This window comes from Octopus sinensis, linkage group LG7 (assembly GCF_006345805.1).
Source record: "Octopus sinensis linkage group LG7, ASM634580v1, whole genome shotgun sequence".
NCBI classification, from domain to species: Eukaryota; Metazoa; Mollusca; class Cephalopoda; order Octopoda; family Octopodidae; genus Octopus; species Octopus sinensis.
In genome coordinates, this window is record NC_043003.1 from 70,152,963 (window position 1) to 70,172,649 (window position 19,687).

The window sequence follows — 19,687 nt, forward strand, 5'->3', positions numbered from 1 at the left end:
AACACCACCATCACACACACACACACACACACACACACACACACCACACATTATTGACTCCCACAAAGTTTCTGTCTATCGAATTCACTCACAAGGAGCTGATTGGCCTAGGGCTATAATAGAAGACACTTTCCCATGGTGCCATGCTGTGGGACTGAACCCAAAAGCACATGGTTACAAAGGGAGCTTCTTCACCACACTGCCATGCCTGCACCTATTTGCGTATTTTAAAAAGGAAATTAATTAGAAGTGGAGAAATAGTATTCATATTAATTGCAGACTCTTCCACATTGGTTAGATTAGATGGAAAGTGATGGAAAATTCTGATAATCTCAAGTGTGGAAACCATTTCTGAGTAGTTCTTTTAGTAATAGCACCTTTCTTGTACACAGCACAAATGTCTTGAGCAGCTTTGGAAGCATTGATTGAAAGTGAAGAGAAACAGGTCTTGAAAATGATCACTTTTTTTCTACTTGGTATTCCATCATTATATACTCTCTCTTTTTACTCTTTTACTTGTTTCAGTCATTTGACTGTGGCCATGCTGGAGCACCGCCTTTAGTCGAGCAAATCGACCCCAGGAATTTTTACTTTGTAAGCCTAGTACTTATTTTATCGGTCTCTAATGCCGAACTGCTAAGTTACGGGGACGTAAACACACCAGCATTGGTTGTCAAGAAATGGTGGCGGACAAACACAGACACAAACATATACACATGTACATACATACATATATATATATATATATATATATATATATATATATATATATATATATATATATATATATATATATATATATACATATATACGGCAGGCTTCTTTCAGTTTCCGTTTACCAAATCCACTCACAAGACTTCGGTTGGCCCGAGGCTATAGTAGAAGACACTTGCCCAAGGTGCCACGCAGTGGGACTGAACCCGGAACCATGTGGTTGGTAAGCAAGCTACTTACCACACAGCCACTCCTACGCTGAAAAAAGATATAATTTATTCAAATTTCAGAAACAATAAACAAAAGTTGTAGATGAAGAATAGAGTTTCTGAAAGATACCCCATTAAACATAAGCAAAAATATTTTTTGCGTTAATTCAAGTCACATTTGAAAGAAAGAAACAAATTTATCTGACAACCAATATTTATTATGAGAGGAGCAGAGTGATGGTGTGTTTTGGTTGGGGTTACACTACACACTAGAACAAGGAAGTAGATGATTTTATAGTAAGACTAGAAGAGGCAGAGAGATAAGAGAAAGCATATCTGGGTAGCTGCTTGTAGCTGGTTGGTTAGTGAGTCTTTGTCATTAAGTGAATGACCTTGTGTTAGGTGTGGCCTATGATGTTCTGTTGGTGTTGTGCCAAAACCAGATATTTCAATAGTTACGTTTATGTAAGCTCACAAAGTTATGACGAATACTTGGCTACACAATCTTGTTCATGAGTCAGTCGAAATTTGTAATGACAGAACTTTCTGTGGCAAACCTTCTCCTATTTCCAAGCATGGCAGTATTTCTCCCTTGTCTGTTGAACAAAGAACAGCATGGAACATTGGTTCCACAGAGGAGTACAAACCAATAACACCATTTGTATGAATGGTAATGCTTTGTGTATGCGCATGTGTGCATGTGTGCATGCATGTATCAGGTCAGGTGTGGGGTCTTGTGCCATTGCAGCACATTTTTGCATTCCCCATTTATTGGTATATTCTCAGGTCCTCCTGGGTGACCCGTCAGGCAGAGCCCCAGTCAGTCCCCATCTCTGCAAGTTTCCTCCTCATCTGCCATAACCATCTTAATTTGTTTATTTGAAAGTCACAGCATCAGCAGTGCCATTGTTATCTCTTCTCTTATCATTAACTTCCGCACTTGCTTCCTGCTTTCAAAAGATCCCATACTTGAAAAACAGGTAAGGGTTTGTGTCAGGAAATGCATCCAGCTGTAAAACAATGCTTCAATAACATATTCATCTAACTCATTGCAAAGATGGGGTGGGGGTGGGGGAACTGAAAGAGAAAGTTTCTTCTACTATAGCCCTGGGCTCATCAAATCCTTGCGAGTGGATTTTACAGCTGGAAAAATATATATACCCATGGGAATAAGAATGGGCCCCAACTATGCAAACCTGTTTGTTGGCTATGTTGTGGCTCAAATATTATTACAATTCACTGGTCCCACTTCCGAGCTATACAGTCATTAAATCAATGACTGTATTGACGCGACCTCACTCTCCCGCAAACATCTGGACTCCTTCCTCTCTCACTTTGTCCCTTTGCACCACATGGGCTCAGCTCACTACCTATCTACATCTGACACCAACCCCACATGGATTTCCACACACCTCCCACATTCAACTGTCCTTCCTCCACCTACACACTTGCATGCTAACTACCTTGGTACTCTCACCACACACATCACTATACAAACAACAATACACACTGCTCAACTCATTACTCACTTCACACACCATTACACACACACCCACAAACACCTTCACACTCCACACACACACACACTAGCGCTGAACACTTCTCAGCCCCCACACCACACACCATTATCCACACCCGCACGCAATCTTCAATAGCGTCACTACACATACCATTATACACACACACATGCTGTTTAACACAGTACGCACACCACACACCATGCACACTCCCACACCTACACAAGCATATAATACCTGAACACAAACAATACACACACTCACACACACACATACACACACACACAACACATAGACAATGATAACTTTCAATCTGTACTATTTTGTCACAGACAGACAGACGCACACACCACTTGAACAAGCACACATCAATTACTACACACACACACGTTAGACTTACTTGGCCCCATTCAAACATACACACAACATTCTCACATACATATACACACATGCGTGTGCACCTTAGTTTCTTGGGGGTCACCATTACCTTTACCGTTATTATTATTATTATTATTATTATTATTATTATTATTATCTCCCTTTCATTCAACCTCTTTCTTCCAGTCATCTTGTCATGTTGGACTGTTGAACCCTGCACTATTTTCCTCTCTCCATGTTTTTTCATTCTCTCTCCATTTTTTTTTACCTCTGTCAAAGAGCATAGGCTCGAAATATAAAAAGCTTTTCCATTTTTCCTGATTGTTAAATGGATATGCCTGCTTGTTGTTCTTACACCTATCTTCGTCTTTTGTTTTCTGTAAATTTGAACTATGTGTGTGTGTGTGTGTGTGTGCGCGCGTGCGTGTGTGTGTGTCCTTGTCTAGATATGGTGATGGCTGTAAATGAATATCACCATACAAGTAAGGTTGTTTCATTTCTAGTCTTCCCTGGAAAACACATCTGGCCATGGGGAAATATTACCTTGCTTGGAAACAAGTGAGGTTTGGCAACAGCAAGGGCATCCAGCTGTAAAAAATTTGCGAAAAAATTCTGTCTGACCCATGCTAGCATAAAAAAGTAAATGTTAGGTAATAATGATTATGATGTATTGTATAGTGAAACTGTTCACCCCACCCGGTAATAAGTAGTAGTAGCCAGCTATTATAATTATAAATAGACCAGTAACCGGTTGACAGGCAGAAGGAAGAAAGTTGAGAGCACATGTAGACTGTGTTGATAGTCATGTCTGTGCTGATATAGTAATTATATTGTGATACTGAGTTGACATAATATCGATCCAACCTTTGACAATAATAATACTGTATGACTGGGGTGGGGTGGGGGTCGTACATTGTCAGATAGAACCATTCTATCGACGGCTTCAGAATATAACAATATCTGTCACAGTGACAGTCGTCAAAAGACAGATACAACAGTGGCAAAAGACTGCTTTACTACATGACAATATACATACATATATCTACATATATATACAAATACATAGATGTAGGTGCAGTCTATGGTTAACCCTTTCGTATTCAGATTACTCTGTCAAATGTAGGCTTATGTATTCACATTGTCTTGTATTAGTCATGCATTAATGTAGTTGCTTCAAGATTTCAAGGATCTGACGATTTACTTTTAGAATAGGTTCGCCTGATTGGTTCCTGTGCCGGTGGCATGTAAATGGCACCATCTGAATGTGATCATTGCCAGACCCACCTTACTGGTTCCAGTGCCAGTGGCACATAAAAAGCACCCACTACACTCTTGGAGTGGTTGGCATTAGGAAGGGCATCCAGCTGTAGAAACTTTGCCAGACCAGGTTGGAGCCTGGTGCAGCTGCTGGCTCTGCAGACCTCAGCCAAACCGTTCAACCCATGTCAGCATTGGAAAACAGACGTTAATGATGATGATAGTGATGAATGTAGGATAAGTGTGAGAGATCAGATCTGGTTAGGATCTATGTAGAACAGGAAGAATATTTGGGTGTGATATGGCTGGTTTAAATGCTAAAAGGTTAAGACGCTTACTTCCTAGCCATCATGTTGTGGGAGGGGTACCTCGACATTTTTTTGGGGACAGCAGCTGATTATGTGTATGATGCAATTGACATTTGTGGTTGTCTTTGGATTAAGGAACTTTGCTGTCTCTTTCATTTATTAGATATTCCATATTCCATTTATTAGATATTCTTGCTCATGGATGGCATGAGCATAATCTTCGAGATGTGACATGATGTCACTAGTCTAATACAGGCAACACTACTTTAATAATATTATTCCCTCACCTCCATAAGGCGGCAAGCTGGCAGAATTCTTAGAATGAGGGGTGAAATATTTAGGCACATTTCATTTGTCATTATGCTAAGTTAATACTCTGCGGAGGTTGACTTTGCCTTTCATCCTCTCAGGGGTCAATAAAATAAGTTCCAGTTTAGCACTGGAGTCAATGTAATCACCTTATCCTCTCCCTCTGAAATTGCTGGCTTTGTGCCAAAATTAGACATCAATATAATCTTGTGGGTGTCTATCAAATAAGTTGCTAGTTTTTGGAGCTTTAATGTGTGCATTTGCAGGGAAGCAAGATGTTTAGAGTATGGAAAATGTCTGATGGCAGGTATTTATCTGATTGCAGGTTTTGGAACAGTTTCCAGGAGATTAATATTCTGAGCATATCTATTTTTCTGTCCTAGTATGTATAATGTACATAGATTTTCTTTTGTTTATTAACAATAAGTATTTACTTGTTTGATCAACAGAACTACATACTTATTGAATTAGCCTGTAAACAGCTGTGTAGGCTTGCCTTGACATGAGCTGTACAGTTGAAGACAGTTGCTCAAGACACCATCTAATGGGATCCACACAGAATCTCATGTTTGCAAAGCATATTCCTTGATGATTTGGCCATATTACACCCTTATATATCATCATCATCATCATCATTTAACGTCTGCTATCCATGCTGGCATGGGGTGGACGGTTTGATTGAGGACTGGAGAGCGAGAGGCTGTACCTGGCTAAATCTGATCTGGCAAAGTTTCTACAGCTGGATGCCCTTCCTAATGCCAACCACTCCGAGAGTGTAGTGGGTGTTTTTATGTGCCATCAGCACGAGGGCCAACCAGGCGGTTCTGGCAACAACCATGCTCAAGGTGTTTTTACATGCTACCTGCATGGGAGCCAATCATATATATATATATTTATATAAATATAAATATGTGTGTGGAGGCGCAATGGCCCAGTGGTTAGGGCAGTGGACTCGCGGTTGTAGGATCGTGGTTTCGAATCTCAGACCGGGCATTGTGAGTGTTTATTGACCGAAAACACCTACAGCTCCATGCGGCTCCAGCAGTGGGTGGTGGCGATCCCTGCTGTACTCTTTCACCACAACTTTCTCTCACTCTTTCTTCTGTTGGCCTGCTTGCTTAGCCAGCGGGGTGGCGTCATTTGAAGGCTAAAACAGTGTGAAGCGCATTGTGACCAGCGATGTGTAGCAACATCTGATAGCCTGGTCGGTCACGGTGATGGAGATATATATATATGTACACACATACAGGTCCTCCACAAATCAAGGCATGAATAAGCGATTTTGAGTGGTTTCCACATTTAACAGAATTTCTCCAGCGGAAATCTAGTATAGTAGAATTTTTTGGCAATTAATAGGTGCAAGTGTCACTGTGTTGTGAGAAGCTTGTGTCTCAATTACATGGTTTCAGGTTCAGATCTACTGCACAGTGGCTTAGGCAAGTGTCTTCTGTTATAGCTCCTGGCCGTCCAAAATATAGCGAGTAAATTTGGTTGATGGAAACCATGCAAAACCGGTCGTGTATATATATATATATATATATATATATATATATTATATATATATATATCTGTCTATCTATACACACACACGCACACACACACACACATATATATATATGTGCTATATATATATATATATATATATATATATATATATATATATATTATATATATATATATAGCATGTTTTTATAATTCTTTTATACGTTTCATCCCCTAGGCTGTGGCCTTGCTGGAGTACTGCCAGTGAACTATAACAAAATAAATTTGAAAAATGTAAGTTCCAGCAAGTTATATATATATATATATATATATATATATATATATATATTAGTCTGTGCTAGTGCTGTTTGTTAACCACCACCACCACCATTGCTAGACAGCCGGTGTTGGTTTGTTTACGTCCCCGTAACATTGAGGATTGGCAGAAGAGCCCAATAGAATAAGTACCAGCTTTAAGATAAATACTAGGCGGGATTAAACCTCCAACGCAATGCTCCAGCATGGCCGCAGTCCAATGTGTGAAGCAAGTAAAAGAAGATAAAGCAAAAAAAAAAAAAATTGTTTAATTGTCAAATTGTATTATTATAAATTATTAAGCATTTTGTCAAGTTTATACGTTCCTCAACAAGTTTATATTTAACAAAACAGTTTGTGGTATTCAGAAATAGTAGGTCAGCTCAGAAAGTAGAACAAGTCACGCACTTCCTCTGTGCAGTTTTTATTTTCTTAGTAAGCAGCTGAATAAACTTCGTTCGTCTTTACAAAAATAACTTTTTAGAAAATGACGACGTGGTGGTATTTGTATACGGGAGTTAACTGGGTAAAAATTTTAAATAATGAGTGGTTGTCTCCCTTACTGTAATAGTTCGTAATAGTTGCGTACATAAATTATTAATTAATTAACCGAAAGACGTATGATTGTGTGGATATGAAGCTTACTTTCTCAGCCATGTGCTTCCTGGTTCAGTCCCACTGCATGGCATTTTGGGCAAGTGTCTTCTAATGAATTTGGTTGACAGAAACTGAAAAGAGCCCCTGTCATCATCATCATCACCATCATCATTTAACGTCCGCTTTCCATGCTGGCATGGGTTAGACGGTTTGACTGAGGTCTGGAGAGCCAGGAGGCTGCACCAGGCTCCAGTCTGATCTGGCAGTGTTTCTACAGCTGGATGCCCTTCCTAACGCCAACCACTCCAAGAGTGTAGCGGGTGCCTTTTACGCGCTACCGGCACGGGAGCCAGTCAGGTGGCACTGGCATCGACCCTATGTGTGTATGTGTATGTTGTGTGTGTGTGTGTGTGTGTGTGTGTGTGTGTGTGTGTCTCCTTGCCCTGGAATCATGTGATAATTGTAAATGATAGTCATCGTCATATAAGAAATTATTTTCGTTTCCAATATTCTGCAAAACTGTGTCTGGCCATAGGGAAGCATTATCTTGTTCAGAAACAGTTGAGGGTTAGCAACAGGAAGAGCACCTGGCTGTTACAAGTCTGCCTCATTAAACTTTGTCCAACTCATAACAAGTATGGAGAAGTGGACATTAAAACAATGACTGCAACAATACAAATTTTAGAGATAAATACTATTGTTTCATTCAACCAAAGGCTTTGTTTGTAGATACTCTTTTCTACTCTAGGCACAAGGCCTGAAATTTCTGGGGAGTGGGGGACTGTCGATTAGGTTGACCGAAGTATGCAACTGGTACTTAATTTATTGACCCCGGAAGGATGAAAGGCAAAGTCGACCTTAGCGGAATTTGAATACAGAGTGTAAAGTCAGACGAAATACCGCAAAGTATTTTGCCTGGTGTGCTAACGATTCTGCCAACTTGCTGCTTTACTACTACTACAAATAATAATAATAATAATAATAATAACAATATTTTTTTCTACTCTAAGCGCAAGGCCCAAAATTTTTTGGGAGGGGGCCAGTGATTAGATCGACCCCGGCACACAATGGTACTTAATTTATCAGCTCTGGAAGGATGAAAGACAAAGTTGACCAGAATTTGAACACAGAACGTAAAGACAGACGAAATACTGCTAAGCATTTCGCCCGGCGTGCTAACGATTCTGCCAGCTCACAGCCTTACTTTGCTTGTAGATAGATATTGACCCAGCCTTAATGGATGATTTTCAAAGTTGGCCTTGCTATAATTTTCTAAACTTATATATTGAACTCTTCTCTCTCAGAAACTCATCATAAAGGTTAAGATTACTTTGTACTTGTAATCAAACTGCTACTTGTAATCAATTTGATTTTAGTTCATAAATTCTTTCCCTACATCCCCAGTTTTTTAAAATATATATTTCACATTATGTAGTTATTTTTTATTAATAATTTTGATTATTTCTTTCTTTTTTTTTCTTTTTTAAAGCAATTATGCCGACCAAATATTTCATTCAGAATAAGCGTAAGAGTTTAGACCAGGATTTCTTTGCTGAGTGTATGCAGGTAAGTTCTTTTTATTTTATTTATTGTACGCAGGTGAACTGGAAATTAAAATTATGGTAAATACAATTGGAAGGACCTAATTAGTTGCTTGGATAAAGTATCAGACTTGTAGCTGAAGAATCGACAGTTTGTATCATAGTGCTGCACCGTGATCTAAGATAATCATCATCGGCATTAAACGTCCGCTTTCCATGCTGGCATGGGTGGGATGGTTTAAGAGGAGCTGGCCAGGCAGAAGCCTGCTCCAGACTCCTGTGTCTGTTTTGGCAGGATTTTTCCAGCTGGATGCCCTTCCTAACACCAACCACTCTGCCGAGTGAACTTTGTGCTTTTTACATGGTCCAAGCACAGGCAAGGTCAGTTTTGGCAGGGTTTTTACAGCTGGATGCCCTTCCAAACACCAACCTGTTTACAGTGTGGACTAGGTGCTTTTTAAGTGGCACCTGCACTGACAGAGTCACCAAGTAACTTGCACTTTATAAACTGGAAGTTGGCAACTTCGCTAGTGCTGGTGGCACATAAAAAACACCTTGTACATACTGTAAAATGGTTGGCATTAGGAAGGGCATCCGGCTGTAGAAACCATGCCAAACCAGACTATGGAACCTGGTGCAGCTCTGCAGTCTGTCAGATCATGTCGAACCGTCCAACCCATACTAGCATGGAAAACAGATGTTAAGTAATGATGATGATAATGAAACTTAATTATAAGATCATCTGAAATACAGTATCACCACTTTTTTTGTTATATGATAAAAGTGAGAGACTAATTTATAAAGAGACAGTTTTTGAAAACATGCATCAGTAGAACAATTGGAGAACATTGCTTACAATACCTGGATGAAGCCATCATCTTGGAGACACTTGTTTTTTTCACAGTCATGCTTGTAAAGAAACTTTTAAAAAATCAAGGAATGTCTCCTTGTGTCACATGATGTATGAGCCAGCAGGTAGGATAATCTGTGCTATTGAGCAGAATATATCCTGTAGCCCATCTTTGTCTGGAGCTGTAGCACTCTCTGCCAATTATTCATGGAATGTGTTATATATCTTTTGATTATTGATGCTATCTTGTTCATGGCTAGAGTTTATAGGATCCATGTGTGGGGAATACTATCAAAAGCCTTTCGGTAATCGATCCAGGCCAGACTTAGATCCTTCTTCTTTCTGCAACTGTCTTCAGTTATGGCTTTATTGATCAGTAGCATCCCTTCTGCTCTTCTGAAGCAGGTTGTTTTTTCGTGATGTTTGTCTATTCTCTGCAATATTATTGCTGTAAAGGCTTTGTAAATTGTAGGGAGACAAGTTATCAGTCTGTAATTTTGTAGGTTTGCCATTTAAGTGGATTTGGAAATTAGGATAATTTTCCCTTCTGCAAGCCATTCGGCATTGTCTCCAGCTCTGCTAGTGTCATTATACTTTTTGGCCAGCTTTTTGTTGTTGTTGTTGTTGTTGTTATCATCATCATCATTATTATTATTATTATTTTGTAGAATGATCAAAAACGGCAATGTTTAGGACTTCTGAACTATGACAGAGGTTGTGAATGGAAACAGGTAAGTTTGATCTATGCTGACATTATGAGTCACCCCCCCCCACACGCACCCACTTACACACTCATGCACATAGCTGTGTGGCTAAAAAACCTTGGAACCTTATGATTTAAGATTCAGTCCCACTGCATGGCATTTTGGGCAAGTATCTTCCCCTATAACCTGGGGTCAACCAATGTCTTGTGAACGGATTTGGTTGAAAGAAACTGTATGGAAACCTGTCACACACACACACACACACACACACACACACACATGTGCATGTCTTTCTGTTTGTGTTTATCTTCCCACCACAAATTTTAGAGATAAGCATTGTTGATTCATTCATTCCAAAACTTCGCTTGTAGATATTGAACCAGCCGTAATGGATGATCTCCAAAGTTGCCTGTGGTATAATTTTTTAAACTTAGAATGCAATATAACAAAATTCTTCTAAGTATTTTCTCCTTTGTACTTCCAATTTTGCATTCCTCTACTCTTAACTAATGTAATAATAATAATAATAATAATAATAATAATAATAATGAGGGGAAGAATTTGGAGCATGCAAGCAGTAATAGTTGTGCCTATAATAATTGGTGCGTTGGGAACAGTAAACCAAGATATAGACAAATGGCTGAAGGAGATTGTATTAGAATGCCCAGTAGAGTTCCAAAAGAAAGTTTGTCTCTTAGGGACAGCAAGGATTATCAGGAGGATTCTAAGCACTTGAAAGACAGCTGAAAACTAGTGGATACCTAAACTTACAGGTAGTAACCTGCTACCCACATAATTCTTAACAGGAATAAGACCGAACCTGAGCTAAACTAAAAAAAAAAAATAATAATAATAATAAGAAGAAGAAGGAACTACCAGGCCAACATATTAAAGAATGGCAGCTTCTCAACATGTCATGTATGTCAACAACAAAATGAAACCATTGATCATGTTGTCTCTAAGTGCAGTCTTCTTGCGCCTACAGAGTATCTCAACAGGCATGATAGAGCTGCACAATATATTCACTGGGTAATTTGCAAAAACCTGGACTTGCCCTATGATAAAAACTGGTGGGAACACAAACCATCTCCAGTGCTTGAAAATGATCACATCTCACTCCTCTGGAACTTCACCATTTAAACTGACAGAAAGATAGATGCAAATAGGCCAGACGTCATATTGAAAGACTTCAGACAAAAATCATGCTTCCTCTTTTGATATGACTGTCTCAATCGATATAATGTATAAAGATCTTGAAATAGAAATTAGCAAAATGTGGGACCTGAAGACTAAAACAATACCTGTTATCATAGGTGCCCTGGGAATGATAGCAAAAGGGGCTGATTGCTACCTAGCTCAGATACCAGGAAACCCCAAAATGGCAAAAATTCAAAAGATAGTGCTCATGGGAACTGCCCATGTCCTACGCAAAATACTTTCTATGTAATCTCAAGTTTTAAAACAAACACATAATTTTCTTATGGTTTCTTAAGCAACACTATGTACAAAACCAAATATATGGCACCCTAGGCATAACACCAACATGAACTTCTAACTTGTTGTCTTTTGAGGTCTATGGGTGAGCCAACTTGTACAAATGTAAAGCAAAAGTCAAACATAAAATAATAATAATAATAATGATTTCTAACTTAAGTTTATACCAACAAATTCTGGGAAGAATGTAGTCTGTTAAATCGACCACACAACTCGACTAATACAACTGATATTTTAATTTTCATCGACTCTTGAATGGGAAGAAGAAGTAAAGCTGACCAGGAGAGGACTTCAAAACATAAAGGGAGGTAATAGTTGTGTTGCACTTATCAGCAAGGGACATAACTCTGTCAGTCAGGTTTCTCTTTTTTTTTTTACAGACAGACCAGTGTCTTTGAATCATTTCTTTACTTATGTACCCCTTCGATTGCTATTTTACTCTGGTGGACCCCACCAAAACCATTTGATATTAAAGACTAATTTTATAGATACTTCTTTCACAGTTCCTATTATGTCTTTCACCCATTCACTTGTGCCAGTTTGCAATAACACTCTCTGAGGGAATGTTTCAGTAATTGGAAACATGTTGAACTGTGTAAAGTATTAGAGAAAGAAACATAATTGTTTCTCACAATAAATACGCCTGAATCCCTAAAAACGGTGCAGACCCCCAATTTACTATTTTGCTGTGTGGGGGTGGGGGTGGAGGAGTTTATCCCGTTTGTGAACCGCTGATTGTTGATCGTAAATGTTTAAGAAGGAAACCAGCAGTGGTATAACTTGAGTGTGTGCCACATGGGGCAGTTTTTGAGTTTACTGCCTCCCTTCCTCAGGTCTTACAGCCTATATAAGCTTATACAGTAGATTTGAAAGTGCCGTGCCCCTTTCGGCCTCTTCCCTAGCTATGTTACTGGAAGCAAGCTGTTAAGACAGCTGCTTTTGCAAAGAATTCTCTCCTCTCTTATTGAAAAAAAAAATTTGTTTGCAGAAAATCAAGGCCAAAACAGAAAAATAAATGACTCAGAAAGTGACAACTCTCAGAGTTTAGACTGCGGCCATGCTGGGGCACAGCCTTGAAGAATTTTTAGTTGAATGTATTGACTCTAGTCCTTACTTTTTTAGAAAATTGGTACTTATTCTATGGACTCTGTTTGTCAAACCGTTAAATTACAAGGACTTAAATCTATACCTGTTGTCAAGCAGTGGTGGTGGTAGGGGACAAACACAGACACGAAGATATACACATGCATATGTGTGTGTGTGTGTGTGTATACACGATTGGCTTCCTTCAATTTCTTCCTATGAAATCCATTCACAAGGCTTTGCTTGGCTCGTGACTATTGTACAAGATGACACTTGGCCAAGGTGTCATGGGAATTTCGTTTATAGTCCTTTCTATGTTTAACCTTTTAGCATTCAGATTACTCCATCAAATGTAATATTTGTAAATTTACATTATTTTTGAATTATATATTATTTTGTAGCTTTTATATTTCAACTATATGACTCTTTACTTTAGGTATGACATTGTAGGGTAGATGTAAAAGGCCAGATCTGGTTAGCTTGGGCATAAAACAGGAAGGATATTACGACCGGATATTACAGCTGGTTTAAATGCTAAAGGTTTAAACATTGATTTGGTTGATTGAACTTAACCTGGTGAAAAATAAATGTTTTTTTGTTTTATGTGTGTATTTAGGAAGAATCTGTTGCCGAAATAAACCCGGCATCAGATATGGAAGAAACTATGGAAGAAGGTGAAGTTAGCAATGGCTGTGGAATGATGCAATTAGAAAATAGCAGCAATGGCTTCAGCAACAACAACAACAACAACAACAACAGCAGCATTGTCAATGAAAACAACAATAACACTTTTCATCATCAACAACTTCAGCAACAACAGACTTTGCTTCATGTGATGAAACTACATTCGTCCAGGACCCTAAACACAATGAGGTAAAATATCAGACTTTATCAATTGTTTTTACTTTATCAAATGTGTAAAGGCATAGTTTTGGTGTGTCATGGTTTGACCTTTCTTTGTAGAGAAAGCTTATCCACAATCAGCTAGTTCCTCCTCCTCCTCCCTCTCCCCTCCCTCTCCCCTCCCCTCCTCCCACCACCACCACCATCACCATCATCATCATCATCATCATCAGCAGCAGCAGCATCGTTTAACGTCCATTTTCCATGCTGGCACGGGTTGGACAGTTCGACTGGGGTTTGGGAAGCCAGGTGGCTGCACCAGTCTCCAATCTGATCTGGCAGTGTTTCTACAGCTGGATACCCTTCCTAATGCCAACCACTCCGAGAGTGTGGTAGGTGCTTTTTATGTGTCACCAGCACAGGGGCTAGAGGGGGCTGGCATCGACTACGTTCGGATGGTGCTTTTACATGCCACTGGCATGAGAGCCAGTCAAGGTGGTGCTGGCATTAGCCATGTTCGGATGGTGCCTTTTACATGTCACCGGCACAGGTGCCAGTTGGGGCGAGGGGGCTGGCATCGACCATGTCAATATCACGAAACCAGAATTCTTTTAACTAAATTTCAGGTCGAAATACGAGCTTGTTATGGAATCCTTCCCGAGTTATATAGACTCATAGGGGCCAGTTTCCTGGATTCTGTGGAATATAATGTATTCTATCAGATAGGATGTCACTCCATCAATATTGCCAGTTGAGTGAACTGGAGCAATGTGTAATGAAGTAACTTGCTCAAGAAACAATGTGTTGTCTGGTCCAGGAATTAAATCCACAATTTTAGGATGGAAACAACATTTGAGTGTGGTTGTTGCCAGTGCCGCTGGACTGGCTCCCGTGCTGTTGGCACATAAAAATCACCATTTGAGCATGGTCGTTGCCAGTGCCACCAGACTGGCTCCTGTGCAGGTGGCATGTAAAAAACACCTTTTGAGCGTGGTCGTTGCCAGTACTGCCTGACTGGCCTACGTGTCGGTAGCACGTAAAAGCACCCACTACACTCTTGGAGTGGTTGGCATTAGGAAGAGGATCCAGCTGTAGAAACTTTGCCAGATCAGACTGAGTGAGCCTGGTGCAGCCTTCTGGCTCAACAGTCCTCAGTCAAACCATCCAACCTATGCCAGCATGGAAAGCGGATGTTAAACTACGACGATGAGGATGATGACTCCAATGCTGTAACCATTAATCCATGCACCTTCTCAAGTTTGTTATAGCTGCCATTAATTTGAAGAGCGAGAAGAGACTGATGGCTTACAACTATTTTAGGAATTACTTAAAATGATATGATGTACACATTAACGGCTGGTTGTAGTAAATTGTATGGCTTTGTTGGTCAAGTAAAAATTTGTAAATTGCAAAATAAGGAAACTAAAAGAAGTTTTTTTTTCCTCTTTGAAATCATATTTTCACACACCTTTTAAATTCATAATTGTTCATATAAAAAAAAGAAAGAAGAGATATTCAAATCTCTTTGAAATTAAAATATTTTCAATGGTTCTGGGGGACTTGTCATTTGATGAAGGGGGATTTAAAGAAAAAGTTTTATTAAAATAAAATCTTGTAACTTAATTTAATGCATTCTTTCATCATCGTCAATTAACATCCACTTTTCCATGCTTGCATGTGTCAGAAGAAATTTGTTGAGACTGAATTTTATGGTTGGATGCTTTTCCTGTTGCCAATCTTCACCTGTTTCCAAGTTAAGTAATATTTTCCCATGGCTGGATGTGTTTTTCATCGTGATGATGATGGTGATGATGATGATAACGATGCTGATTTACAATAATCATGTGATCTCTACTGATGAGTACACACACAAACTTCTTATAGGGGTTTGGTGAGCCTGAGGCTATAGTGGAAGATACTTGCTCGAAGTACTGTGTAATGGGACTGAACCCAAGACCACAGGGTTGGGAAGCAAGCCTCTTAACCACACAGCCATGTTTGCACTTTTAGATATAAGAACCCAATCCATTTTGGATGGAATCTGGTTCTTCCTTTTAGTTCCTTCCTTTCAGTAGGATTTACTTTGATTTAATATTCGACTAAAAAGATGTTTTCTTTTCTCTTTTAATTTGTTTATTAATGTCTTTTTTTGTCTTGTAGCAGAATTCAGATTCTAAACCAAAGGAATCGTACCAAATACAGTCTGAGAGTTCATCATCTTCAACACCAACTTATTATCAGAAATTTAATACCACTTTAGGGCCAGCAGATAGGTTCTGTGTGTAAGTTTTGATTCTGTCTTCCTGTTATTATCTTGGTTTCAATCTCTTTTTGGTTTCCATAATACTGCTGTATATATATATATATATCATCATCATCGTTTAATGTCTGCTTTCCATGCAAGCATGGGTTGGACGGTTCGACTGGGGTCTGGGAAGCCAGGAGGCTGCACCAGGCTCCAGTCTGATCTGGCAGTGTTTCTACACCTGGATGCCCTTCCTAAAAGTAAAAGATGCCTAACTGTACATATACATACATATATAAAATTAAAAAGTAAAAGACTCAAAAGGAAGAGTATGTACGGTTAGGCATCTTCTACTTTTTACTTTTTATTTTCACACACGAGGAATACTTAAGACTAGAATTGGTAGCATACCATAAAAATACTACAAGCTATTTGGGAATTCTAAGGGTGAGCAAGCTCTATTTACAGAGCAGGATTGTAGGAGCACAAAAAAATACAAACTGTGCCAGTGCAGTACTGTGTAATGGGACTGAACCCAAGACCACAGGGTTGGGAAGTGCAGTCCCAGCAGACCTTCAGCAGAGCCTTCCAAGCAGGCATTGGACTGATTGGCTACAGCTGGACACACTGTGCCCTGTCTGTCTTCTATATGATGTCCTTGGTCATCGCCGACAACAAGCGATGAACTAATAATAAGTGAGTGTGTGTGTGTGTGTGTGTGTGTGTGTGTGTGTGTGTGTGTGTATATTATATGGAAGCTTTGTTAAATATCTAATCTTCATTTTCCCGTTTTCTCTTTTTGTTGCAGAGGTGGTGCATTTGGCTACCAACTTGGGCTGAATCGTTCCTACTGCAAGCCCTCTTGGGACACTATAGCTGATATGAGGACTTATGTGTCAGACTATTACTGAGATTAAGTTGATGTTTAATTTTTTTTGTTGTAAATTTTTTTTTATTTTCTTTCATTCTTCATTTTATGTGACTCTTTGTTCACACTTTCATTATTATTTTTATAAAATACCAGCTGATTATATTATAAATATCTCAAAGTTTTTTTTTTCCTCTTTGAAATCATATTTTCACACACCTTTTAAATTCATAATTGTTCATATAAAAAAAAAAGAAAGAAGAGATATCCAAATCTCTTTGAAATTAAAATATTTTCAATGGTTCTGGGGGACTTGTCATTTGATGATGGGGGATTTAAAGAAAAAGTTGGAAGAAAAAAGTGGAAACACAACGACCGTCTGGTTAAGGTGCTGGAGACACATGCAAATGTTGCTGCAGTTGTTGTTCTCTGTCCTTGGACAAGAGACATTTTTTGTGTAAACTCCAGTCTTAGTAATTGACAACAGGTTCCCCATTCTTACTTCACAATTGTGTTGTGTATCAGCTGGTGTTGGAAGAGCACTAACTTCAACAATATGAAAAAAAGAATTGAAAAAAAAAAAAAAACAAACCCAGAAAGAAAAGAATTAATATTTCCAAAGATCCAGCCCCACCTATATCTGTATGAAATGGTGGAGAGTAAAGGAGTTAAAGAAAAAAAAACTCGGAAAAGGAAGAAAAATGAAAAATAATTTTCTTTTCTTTTTTTTTTTAATTGGTTTGTATATTTATGTTTAAGAATCACAAATAGCTGAGTTGGTTAAGCATCAGCATTAATGGATTTTAGTCTCTTCCTGGCTCTGTAGAATGCTCAGTTAAGTTTGCCCAACTATAAATGAGCAATGAAGTTCAGTGTAGTTCCCTGCTGAAACCATTGACATCAATGTATAACTAATATAGTCAAGAGTGTCTTGTTAAGTTATAGTAATCACCTGATCAACCAGACTATCAGACGTTGTTATACCTCACTGGTCACAGTGCACTTTGCATCGTTTTTAGGCTTTCAAATGGTGCCATCCCACTGGTTAGGCAAGCCAGTCCATCACAGGGTCACCCATTCACAGCCGAGCAGACTGGAACAATGTGAAGTGAAGGGTTTTGCTCAAGAACTTTTAATATTCAACTCAAATGTTGTTTTGGTTTGGAGTGTGGGGGGTGGGTGGGGGTGGGGACGTCTTCAGATGAATACAAAAGAATTTATTGGATTGTCTCCCTTCATGCTCACTCTATTCACCCCTCCCACCCACAACACATTTTTGTGTTTTACCAGTTGTTTGCTTTTAGTTTATTTAATTAGTATGTTTTTTTTTTCCCCGGCCTGTATCTTTTTTTTCTCTCTCTCTTTTTGTTTTCCTGTGCAAAAGGAAAAGAAAAAAATTGAACTCACTCAATTTCAGTAATTTTCTGCATTTGGGGGAAAAAAATTTATCAAAATGTGTTTCAATGTAAATAGATTCAAGCTGTCTATATAACAAATGTCTACAAGAAGAAAGACATTCGACACACCGTATACGACAGTGGAACTAGTTGAAAGTAAATAAAAAGACATTTATATATGCCTTGAATCACTGTTGTTATTATTGTTGCAGCTGTTGTTGTTGTTAATGTTCTTCTTCTCCTAATCAGGACTCATGCCATTAGTCACAAAGAATAATCTCTAATTCGAGCCTACTCTAAGCTACTAAGAATACGTGTGGCAACTTGAAGATCCACCCACCACAAGCAATAGACTGGCGGTTGCACGAGCGCGAAAGCTATGTTGTTATCCTCATTACATAAACGGTGGCGTTTAACGGATGGACAGCTGAACCATCCTGGGGTACAGAGGATTCACATTCTAGACTAGGGTCTGAAAGTTTACCACACCATAGTGGGTTACACCATGGTCCCTCTGCTTTGTGGCAGAAGTAGGAAGAAAGAGAGAGAAAGTTGTGTTGAAAGAATACAGTGGGGTTCGCCACCACCCCTGCCCGAGTCTCGTGGAGCTTAGGTGTTTTTGCTCAATAAAAACTCACAATGCCTGGTCTGGGAATCGAAACCGCTGCTTTAACCACTGGTCCATTGCCCCTCCACTGCAGCTGTTGTTGTTGTTTACTCACAGATCAGTTGTGATCTGCTGGATTTATAATCAAAGACATTCCATTTATGACCATCCCAATCTTTTGTTTTTGTCATACAGTGTGTATCTAGGACAACATTAGCTAATGTATATCCCCTTCTTAAAGGCAGCAGAGTATGATGTGACAGACAGACAGACAGACGTGGAGCAGAGAGAAGACATGTCTTTGGTGTATTGGATAAGAGCTATTAGTCTTTGGATTCTAAGTTCAATCCCAGGCAGGGATTTCAAAAATAATATCAACAGAAAAATAACACCAGCAACTTATCTTAGGGATGAGAACAGTGTACCCCATTAGTCAAATAAAGGGTTGGGTTCAAAATTCTACCAGAACACCTGATGAAGGCTGGAGAGTACACCAGCCGAAACGTGATAACAACTAACAAGATGAGGACATTTGTCCGTCTATTGTAAATAGTGTACATAATTCCTCATCTCAGAAATATAGAAAAGTATTAGCTGAACTGGCGATGGTCTGAATATATTTGTTCCAAGAGGGTACCAGGCCAGAAAGTTCATCAGAGCAATGGCCATGGATATACTTATAAGAATATGCCAGCTTTATGTTCAGTCTTCCCTGGAGACTGAACATAAAGCTTAGGAGTACTCGGCCGTTTGTAGTAGTAGTTTGCTTATTAAAGTGCATCAGTTTCAGAAAGTGTTGAAACTACTGGTATGGACTTGCTCTGGAAGGTTTATTATCCACCCAATATCTGGTTTGGTTGTTGGGTAGCTCTTCATCCATTTATAAGCCTTTGGGTTTGCTTAGTTACCTGCTTCCCATCACCTGTAAATTGGTTACGGGAATTGCAAAGGCTGGCACATTCAATCCTC

The 19,687-nt window shown here is 39.1% G+C and overlaps 1 protein-coding gene across 5 annotated transcripts in view; it reads left to right on the forward strand.

The window, feature by feature from the left end:
* The window catches only part of LOC115214209 (uncharacterized protein DDB_G0289975-like), a 57,998-nt gene extending 39,699 nt beyond the window's left edge, over window positions 1–18,299 (forward strand). For 4 of the 5 annotated variants that reach the window (XM_029783317.2, XM_029783318.2, XM_036504821.1 and 1 more), the window contains 5 exons: window positions 8,576–8,652; window positions 10,146–10,208; window positions 13,375–13,631; window positions 15,762–15,883; window positions 16,655–18,299. In XM_029783317.2, coding sequence (XP_029639177.1) covers window positions 8,581–8,652; window positions 10,146–10,208; window positions 13,375–13,631; window positions 15,762–15,861 — 492 coding nt within the window. In that variant the 5' untranslated portion in view covers window positions 8,576–8,580 and the 3' untranslated portion in view covers window positions 15,862–15,883; window positions 16,655–18,299. The remainder of the gene's footprint in view (window positions 1–8,575; window positions 8,653–10,145; window positions 10,209–13,374; window positions 13,632–15,761; window positions 15,884–16,654) is intronic. The other variant, XM_036504823.1, reaches the window with a different exon arrangement.
* Window positions 18,300–19,687: the final 1,388 nt, after the last annotated feature.